Source organism: Trichechus manatus, unplaced genomic scaffold (genome assembly GCF_000243295.1).
Source record: "Trichechus manatus latirostris isolate Lorelei unplaced genomic scaffold, TriManLat1.0 scaffold00076, whole genome shotgun sequence".
Classification (NCBI taxonomy): domain Eukaryota; kingdom Metazoa; phylum Chordata; class Mammalia; order Sirenia; family Trichechidae; genus Trichechus; species Trichechus manatus.
In genome coordinates, this window is record NW_004444012.1 from 11,299,077 (window position 1) to 11,309,205 (window position 10,129).

The 10,129-nt window shown below is 36.2% G+C and overlaps 1 protein-coding gene across 7 annotated transcripts in view; it reads right to left on the minus strand.

The window, feature by feature from the left end:
* The window catches only part of UBR1 (ubiquitin protein ligase E3 component n-recognin 1), a 129,549-nt gene that overhangs the window by 45,773 nt on the left and 73,647 nt on the right, over positions 1-10,129 (minus strand). For all 7 annotated transcript variants that reach the window (XM_023735189.1, XM_004380676.2, XM_023735191.1 and 4 more), the window contains 7 exons: positions 8,717-8,841; positions 6,761-6,813; positions 5,562-5,664; positions 3,878-3,926; positions 3,336-3,490; positions 1,662-1,761; positions 420-529 (listed from right to left, as the gene is read on the minus strand). In XM_023735189.1, coding sequence (XP_023590957.1) covers positions 420-529; positions 1,662-1,761; positions 3,336-3,490; positions 3,878-3,926; positions 5,562-5,664; positions 6,761-6,813; positions 8,717-8,841 — 695 coding nt within the window. The remainder of the gene's footprint in view (positions 1-419; positions 530-1,661; positions 1,762-3,335; positions 3,491-3,877; positions 3,927-5,561; positions 5,665-6,760; positions 6,814-8,716; positions 8,842-10,129) is intronic.

The following is a 10,129-nucleotide window of genomic DNA, read 5'->3' on the forward strand; positions in this document are numbered from 1 at the left end:
CTCCATGTCATTCGGGTCTCAGCTCATGTCACCTCCTGAGACATCATCTCTGACTATCTAAAGTAACCCTCTACTCATCTATTGCATTATCCTGATAATTCTCTGATTTATTTGTTTACTGTCTGTACCTCAACTAGACTATCTCCTTGTCTGTTTTGTCCAGAGTCTAGAAGTGATCATGCCATTCAGTACATAGTGGTTGAATAATGACACAAATGAATAAATTCTATCTTATTTTTCTTTTAAAAAAAAAACCCTCTGCAGAAATAGAAAAAATGTAGAAGAAGATGAGTAGTAAACGATGAAAATCAGTAGTAAATGACTTTACAATTAAGGAACATGGCAGTTTCATTTGAGAGACAAGCAAAGGATTCTTAAGTATTTAAGCCGAGACAGATCAGTTTACTTTTCTAGTTTACCTGAAGTATCCATGTTATCATGTCCTTCTGGCCTTCTAACTGGGGAATTCCTTTGAGTTTTTCCAAAAGCATTTGTACATTCTGAGCATTCATGGCTGAACTTCCCAATCCTTTTTTGAAATGCAAAAATGACATACCAAAAGTAAATATATATCTTTATAATTATGTACAAAACCTGTTTCTGTTGCCACCAAGTCGATTCTGACTCGTAGTGACCCTAAAGGACAGAGTAGAACTGTCCCATAGGGTTTCCAAGGCTGTAATCTTTACGGAAGCAGACTGTCACATCTTTCTCCTGCAGAGCTGCTAGTGGATTCGAACCACCCACCTTTCAGTTGGCAGCCGAGTGCTTAAACACTGCACCACCAGAGCTCCTTAATTATGTACAAATTAATTATACTTTTTGGTTAATGTTATTCATACTGATAATCAAGGTTTGGTAATGAATCCTTTAACTATATTAATTTTTCAAAGGAAGAATCTGCACTTACATAAAGTACTAGCTACATAATTAGAAAAGACATATGATAGAAAATGTGATCACTTTAGTTAGTTCTCCTACTACATCTTCCACCAGTACTGCTAAGTGAAAGCTACTCTTAATGATCTCTCGCTTTCCTCCACTCAGCTCCCTGTCTAGTGCAGAGAAACAAAGCTGCCAAAAATATGGAAATGGGAGATCAGGTTTATGGTGTCTTCAGAGATTTAAAAAATATAGCATGTAAATACAAAACGTGGTGCTTTTCTCTCGACTACTGATGTTATCATCAATGTCCTTGGAATGTGCTTTGAAAAACAAACTATCTTAATGAGGTGTATTTAAAATAAATCCAGTCTAAACCTATCCTTTTTCCCAGTTTGAAAACAACGTAAAACAAACACATTAACATTCATTTAGACTCTGCAGTCATTTTCAACTAGAAACATGAATATCTTCAGTGGACAGAGCACGGGACTGTTATGGCAGCAAATGTTTGGTAATAACTGAGACAAGGAATGAAAGTGAGGAACAATCAGTGTATGCAGCCAAAACAATGAGACCACGCAGTCGGTAGGGGATTAAAAAAAAAATATTTGTGTAGTGGAAAACATTAGTTAAAAACTAAAAATGCTAGAAAAAGACAACTAATTTCAGGGATTTCTACATCTTAAGGATTGACAGATTAAAACCTAAAAGAGCTAAACTTTTGATTATATGTTGCTAATAAAGTAAAACTGCTGAAAAATGATACTCAAACATACTTGAAGCCTTATGGTAAAAATCAAATGTCACTTCTTCTTCCGGAGCTTTTTGAAGTTGTTGCTGCTCTTCTAGCAAACCCAATGCCAGAATGTGAAATGCCTGAAAAGAAAAAATAGGAAAAACCCTTTAAAACTGTACCTCTTCATGTAAATATATTTTAAACTGAGATATAAAATTAAATAATGTGATAGAAATAAAAATGGGCAAAGGTTATAAACAAGCAGTTCACAGAAGGGGAAATGATGAAAACAGAAATGAAAGATGTTAAACCTCACCTAAAATTAAAGGAATGGGGACTGAAACAAGAAAACTCTATTTTTCACCTATTAGAGTAGGAAAAATTTTGAAGTTCAGTAACACACAGATGGCAAAGGCTTTGGGAAGCAGGGTACTTTTCACCACACTGGTGATGGGAAAGTAAACTGGTATATCACTTTTGGAGGCCAATTAGACAATATCCTTCAAAAACATAAAGGAACAGATCCAACGCTAGGAATTGGTATGACAGATTTAAGAATGCAAAAATATTCGTACAAGGATGTTCATTTTAGTGTTCTTTGTTATAGCAAAGACCTAAAAACAACCTGAATGTTTATTAGTAGGAGACTGGTAAATGCATTATGGTATATCCATGCTGTGGAATATGCAGCATCAAGAACAAGGCGGCCTGTATGTGTCAGTGTGGAAGGACCTCCAGAACACAGAAACCTCTAGCAGGGCTAATCTCCTAGGGAGGACACTGGGAGGCAGGTGGAGAAATTTTAACTTTTTGTTTCAAATATATCCCATGGTTTGAAATTTTTTTTACTGAATGTATTTATCACTTTTATAACAAAATTGAGATATACACACACATCATGGCACCAGCTACAGCTTTGTATACCAGCCAATACCCAGGAAAAAAGTCAATTTAGCTAGGCAAGTGCTAAATAAATATTCAGTCACAGCTACCACAAACAAGGTGGCTTAGGTATTTCATCTATAACAGTATCAATAAAAAATAGCTGTTTCACTTAGTGAGCTAATTCTCGTAACAACTCTATGAGATAATCACACTTAAGCCCATTTTCCAATACGGAAATTATTACTTGCTCCAAAATAGAAAGTGAGGGAACTCAGGATTCAAGCCTAAGCCTGTCTGCCTTCAAAACGTGTATTATACTATCCCTCATAAACAAAAAAACCAAAAAAAAACCTGTTGCCATTGGGTCGATTCCGACTTATAGTGACCCTATAGGACAGAGTAGAATTGTCTCATAGGGTTTCCAAGGAGCAGCTGGTGATTCAAACTGCAGATCTTTTTGTTAGCAGCCAAGCTCTTAACCACTGTGCCACCAAGGCCCCTCCCTCATAATACATGTGAAATAAAAAATATTAAAAATCACAATATAATAATGACATGCCAATTTATTATTAGCATGAGCACACCTTTTTTTTTTTTTGGATTTTTTTTTAAAAACATAAATGGTTCTCAAGAGTAAGGATACTAAAAACATGAGAATGGGTCACTAGGGAAATTTATACCATGTCTAAGCGATTTTTAATGACCACTAGCGGTCTCAGGTACTCTAGATGTGGTTCTGACTGAAGTTAGAAAGCTATACCAGGGACCTTCTCCAGATCCCTAAAAACTCTAGGGCTCAAAGTAGAGAAAATATTTCAGCTATACATACCATTTGGAGCATCCCTTCAGTCCACAAGTTAGAATCTGTATCTACTGCCCGCTCAAATATGGTCCTGAGAATGTACACCATGATATCACAGTTGAGAAGGTTAACGACTTTGCTGAAAGCAGGGCAGAATTCAGGAGGTGGTGGTGGTGGCAGTGCTGTGGGGGAGGGAGGTGTAGGTCAATGAGAGAAGAGACAAACAGGTACACTTTTTATTCTGGTCATCCCACATGCTAAACTGCAAATGTGAAAACCACAGAGTACATGCAAAACAACACACGATTTCTGCTATTTTTAAAGCACTGAAAATATCAATGTATGTCATGGGAAATGTAAGTCACTATGTCAATCATCTAAAATAAATTCTACTTGCTATAAATTTAAAATTCTATCACCATTGATAGAGGCCATCTCTTAACAGGTGAACAAGAAGCAAAAGGCTCTTTGCACGTCTATTAGTTGCTCTCCCTTAAGAACAACAACACTATATGCTTTGCTGCCACAAAACCACAGAAAATGAATCTATTTAGAATCTCACTTTTTACCTTCATCTTTGTTTTCTTGTTTTCTCCTTTTCTTCTGCATATGTTCAGCCTATGAAAAATATCTATCATTAAATATGCTGTTTGGCAAATAGGAAAGACCCATCAATCTACCAAAATATTTTTAGTACTGAAGCATGTATTCAAAGTTCTACCTTGTCCCAGAAACAAAACGGCTATCCTTAAGGACACCACTGTAAACCAGAAGAGCAATATCCTTCATCAAGAATTTAGTCTCCACAGATGGCTTCATCCCAGATCCAGAGAAACAATGATAGAAATTGAAGTCTGTCCTGTATGTTGACTATAGAGATTTGAACTGGATTCTTGGAATTACTATCCAAAGAACTGGAGCATCAAGCACCATTTCTATCCTGCTGGTTTGGAATTTTTTTCATAATGCTACTTATTGCCGACCACAGCCTCTCTTCTTGTCCATATATGCCTTACACCGTGCTGAACTGGATGCTGTCCTTGTGCTCTAAAGCATCTGACTGTATGTTCCAAGTGCAGCTGTGCAGCCCTTCCCCGTATTGGGTAACCATGCTAAGTTCCTGAAAAGTGCACAGGGGGGAAATTGTGTTTGCTTGTCTTTGTCATGTTGCAGCACTTGTAACTGCACCATGGAGCATGTTCAGAAATATTAAACCTTGTGTTGTCTCCCTCTGGGATGTGAAAGGTCCATCTTCTGCTGAGAAGAGCTGGGAGAGGATGCGCAATCTTTACTAGAACAGCGATGTCATGCTTTGGCTCACTGCAGAAACTCCCTGATTGGTTTCTGATACAAGTTTTATGCTGGCTTCATTTGCCAATTGTGTTGTTTCGTTGGGAAGTAAACAGAAAGGGGTCTTTAGATTGTAGGGGGTGGGGGTGGGGTAGGGCGGGGTGGAGGAGGGCACTGATTAATCCCTGGCTTGGGACAAGGGTGTGTCACTATACTGTCAGTGGCATCTTCTTTGTCAAAACATAGCCAAGATGTGAAATTAAAATCGTAGTTCTATTTGAAAATTCTAATAAATATTTGGACTTTCAAAAGCTTTTGCTCTTCCCTCCCATTAAAAGAAATGTATATAAAACAAAAAAAAAAGAATTTAGTCTCCATTCTTTCATTCAACAATATTTACTGAATGCCTGTTATGTGCAGGGAGCATAGTACTATGGCAGGAAATTACTCATTTTACAGTGATCAAACTTAGTATCACCCTTAATGGGGCAGACATTCTGTGCCTACTAATAAGATACAATGGGATATTTTTATCACCCATGTAGCATTCTTGCCCAAAAATGTTTAACTTGTATCTAATTATGAAAGCACAATCAGACAGATACATAATGTAGGCTCTTCTAAAAGACAGTTAGCCAGCATGCTACAAAAAAATCAATGTTATAAAAGGCAAAAAAGGCAAAAATTATCCAAGTTAAAGGAGACAAAAGAAGCATGAAAATTAAATGAAGTACATGATCCTTGACTGAATCTCCCTCCCCCAAAACCAGCTGTAAAATACATTTTTGGTATAATTGGGAAAATGTGAATATTGCCTGTATACTAAATAATATTACTGATTCAATTTTAACTTCTCAGATGAGATAATGCCTCTGTAATGAGAACCAGCAAGGCATTTTTCTATGGAGTTAGAAAGCATAAAGCACTTTAGGTTTATTTACCAAAAAGGATACTGTTTCCCACCTTGCTGTGCTGTGTTTTGGAGTAATGATAAAAGTACATATTGAAGTCTTTCAGTGATTCATCTTTCAGTTCATAAACTCCATGGCCTGATACACCTGGTTTCCTAAATAAATGGAAAATACAGAGATGAACTAGGGTGTTCTTGAAGTATAGAACAGACAAAATAAGAATCTAAAAACTGATCTAAATCTCAAAAGATAGAAAGAGAAAAAAAAATATTCAGCTTGCTTAAACTGAAATGGTAAAATTCATTTCAATAGTAAAACTAAAACCCTACCTTGTGAGTCCAAAGTCCTAACAACAGCCATGCTATGTTTCATAATTATGAAATTAAAATAAATCTGGGGAGGTTTACTTTACACAGTCTAGACCTGATCCCACACCTTAAGATTTAAATCCCTAAGGCTATTTTTATACCCTCCAAAGCCTAAAAGGTGCCTGCTCAGCTAAAGCTCACTGCATTGTCTGCAGTCAAATCTACAACAGTAGGGAGACGTTACATCCTTAGCAAACTGTAGATGAAGACATCATGTTCAATCCTCTAGACAGCAGTACAAGGAAAAGTACCAAGGCCAAAAGGACTACACCATATTTGTTCTGCATATTAAACAGCTTTTGGTTTCTATCCAATTCTTAAGTGAAGTACTTCACTGAACAAAGAAAAGCTACATTCTATTTTAAAAGTTATTTGAAAACAGTAATTTATATATAAACACAATTATAATAAGTAGAAATTCACTACTAGTATTAATTTTTCAAATTTTAACAATTAATCCACTTAAAATCTTATTTCCACACCTTATATACCTCAAAGAATCAAAAGATCTTAAAATACTGGTTTAACTCTACTAGAGAAAAATCTAAAATTAGCATATAAAATAAAAATTTATAGAATAATAATGAAGTCATAGCTTAGAATTAATAAGAAAGAAACTATGAGAAAGTTTTATCTGCTTACTTACTATCTAAATCACCTAATATCACAAAAGGCTATTTCTCACTCACCTGCCAAAAATACTAAGTTCTTTGACAAACATGCACTAAGTATCTACCATGTGCCCTTCATTCTCCCCTTCTAGTCTGTACTCCGTTCTTAAAAGGAGTTCAGACAAGAACTTGAGAACTTCTACAAAGTATCCATGGTGAAAGAATAAAGATCAGTCTATCTTTTAGAATAAGCAAAAATATTAAGTACTTACTTAAATGTGGCCACTTTGTTTATGACATTCTCTAAACCAGTTTCATTATTTTCCTGTTGAAACAATATTTTTGTCATTTTTACCTTCATATAATGACTTACTCTTCTCTTAATGTAAATTGAAAGATATTTTCAATAGCATCTCTGAAGTGTTTTGTGAACAATAAAAAAAGATCAATTTAAAAATTAGGTCTAAAGCCAATTAACTTCGCTTTGGGAGACCAATTTCTTGACAGAGATCATATAAACTGCTAGAGGAAGAAATTGTATCAAAGTCTGCCATCATCAGATATGTGTTTACACACACACACACAATTATTATTCAAAGAAAAGGAGTTTTTCTTTAAGTCGTATATTCATCCCATTTAAGCCCACGCTATACTAATTCCTAAAACGAAGGTAATAAAATTAATGGGATCCATCTAGTAATTTATAGCAGAACACATAAGGAGATGTCCAACTATATTAATATACAGGCTTCTGCAGTTATAATAGGTTTTGGGTTTTTTTTTCTGATTTGTCTGAACTTTTCCTTTTAGAAGGAACATTATTTTTCATGAAGTCATTTAAAATCAGGACAGGATCTAGTCAAACTACTACAGTAAGCTCATAGATTCCTACAGTCTTATAAAAATTAAGATATTTAAACTCCTTTAGAAAAAAAAAGTACTCAGGGTGAGCAGTAAAAAGTTAGGGTATGCCCTGAAGCATTTATTCTGCGCAAAGTACAGTGTGTCACTGGTGGTGTAGGGAAGGATTTTAGTTGTCACACAGTCACATATTTTTAACATTTCAAACAGTTATTTATTTTTATTAGGAAAAAAATGACCTAGAACATTAAATCCGCTATTTCACAGATATTACTGTTTATCCCTATTCTAGCTCTCTAGAAAGCCTTGATAGCATAGTTCTTTCGAAACAGCCCCCCAAAAAGTTAGCTGCCATCAAGTCAATTCTGACTCAGGGAGACCCCATGTGTGTTAGAATAGAACTGTGTTCCATAGGGTTTTCAATGGCTGATTTTTTGGAAGTAGATCACCAAGTCTTTCTTCCAAGGTACCTCAGGGTGGTCTTGAACCTCCAACCTTTGGTTAGTAGTTGAGTGCATCAATCATTCACACTACTCAGGGACTCCAGAAAGGGCCCAAACGAGTCTAATTCTCTTTTTAAGGATCATTGTTCTAATTCGTTATCAAATCACAGAAAAAATATGAGACTCATAGTCTTTAGGACTATTCAATATCCGTACAAGAAAAACCATGAATACCACCTGTGCTGGCCCTGAGAATGTGCCCTTTAGACCTTCAATCAGAGCCAACTTAATTGACCACGGGCCTTAGCTGTTGGACTCTGGTCACATCAAGGCCATGCTTCCCATCGGCTGTTCCCAGGCAATAAGCACAGAAGCAATACTGATGCAGGCTCACTCTGGGAGACGCGGGAAGGTGCCAAAACTTCCTTAGATGCCTGGCAGACTAGGATGCTTTTAATCAACCTTCCTTCCCTCTCCTTCACCCAGAGTCAGACTTGCATACTGGTCTGATGGCTCCCCCAGACTTTTCCAGCTCCCTCTCCACTTTCTCTCACAGATGTTGTTTCCCCTAATAAAATCTTAATATTTTTTCTTGATGTCTTCTTCAGACCAGACTAATACACCACCCAAAGAGTCTCAGTATTTCAAGGAGTCCCCTTTCCCTCTGGAGAAATCTTACTTTAAAGTAGACAAAAAGTCAAGTAGACTCTTGTTCTAAAATGTCTTCTAAAATGCTCAGCAGCCCAGAATTAAAGTTCAGACCACAAAAGGATGAATGGTGATAGTCTTACATCTGCAAAGTAATAACATAGGGCTTTTTGCTAAACATATTTTCCTAAAACTGAGGTTGCTTCCAATTAAAGAAAAAAAAAAAAAAAGATCCCATCTTGAAGTAAATGGGGAAAAAAACCAAACTGGACTTACATTCTCGGGTAAATTTTTGGCAATGGCACTGTGTGGCATGGGTTCAATACAAAGCAGGTGAATAATTTCTCTCATTGTGACCTCTTCTTTGGTCACATTTCCCACTCCAGGTACATACCGCTCTCCTAATATAAACAACGAAAAGAAAAAGAGGAGTAATTAATTGTTTTCTATTTAAATCTCTCCCTACCAGGAGCACATACACAGTACATTGCATTAAAGGTCTATGAAAGTTGGGGCAAAAATTATTTAGACATGTTCCCCAAACAGAACAATGACAGAAGTCTATTTGATGAAAGATAGAGGAAGAAAACCAAAGAGGCTGAAGGAAAACCCAGGCCTTCTCTTAACTTACTGATATACTCATATACACACAGACATATACATACACATACTCACACATTATAAACAAGGCCCCTCAATTAGTATGTATTTCTAATCCAGAAAACAAAGCAAATGACATTGAATGAGCAGTGGCCATCACTGAACAACAAGTTTTCATTCAAGAGCTTCCTCAATTTTGTCTCTATTTGTTATTTAAGAAAGAACACAGTGAAAAACTGAAAAACAAAATACAGGCAGTTCCTGGGTAATGAACAACTCAGGACAACTAGCACTTGTCCTTTAATTATGTAAATTTATTCTCACTTTGAAACAACTGAGCCAACCCGTACTCTCAGCAAATTCATCATCACAATCACCTTCACTTGCTGCACGTGCAGCTTTTAAATCACTGAAAAGGCTTTCAGCCTTTTCTTGTACTCACATAAGGCTAAATAAGAATCATGTGCACCTATTCCAACTTACCTATAAATTCTTAAAGACACACTTAGGAACAGATCTTGTTCATAACCCAGGGACTGTCCGTACTTAAAAATATGTTTAAGTATTAAACGACAAGAAAAGTAATATATATCAGGAATGACTGGTGTTGCTAAAGCATCCACATGTCCAGATTCCCATTTTTCATCTCAATAAATCACCAAATGGAGAGATAACAAAGGTAAATAAACTATGACAATTTCACTGCTGTCAACAACATCTAATTCCCAGTGCCTGAAGAAGGCTTGCAACATCTTGTCATCACTGATGTTCAACAGTACAGCATGTGCACAAAGTCCTATGATACCTACTAGAAGGCTGCAAACAGGAATCCCTTACCTAAGAGACTTGGAATCTAGAAGTTTGCTGGACAGTACTTTCTGTTAAGTGAAATAATTTGATTCCTCTTTACATTTGTAAAACCCGTTATAATTTTCCAACTTTTTTCATCAAGAATAGTATCTCCAGATAAGCTAGACAACTGGGATCTTCTAAAAATCAAACACCTATGCTCTTCAAAAGACTTCACCAAAAGAGTCAAAAGAGAACGTACAGATTGGGAAAAAATTTTTGGACAGTACAAGTCAGACA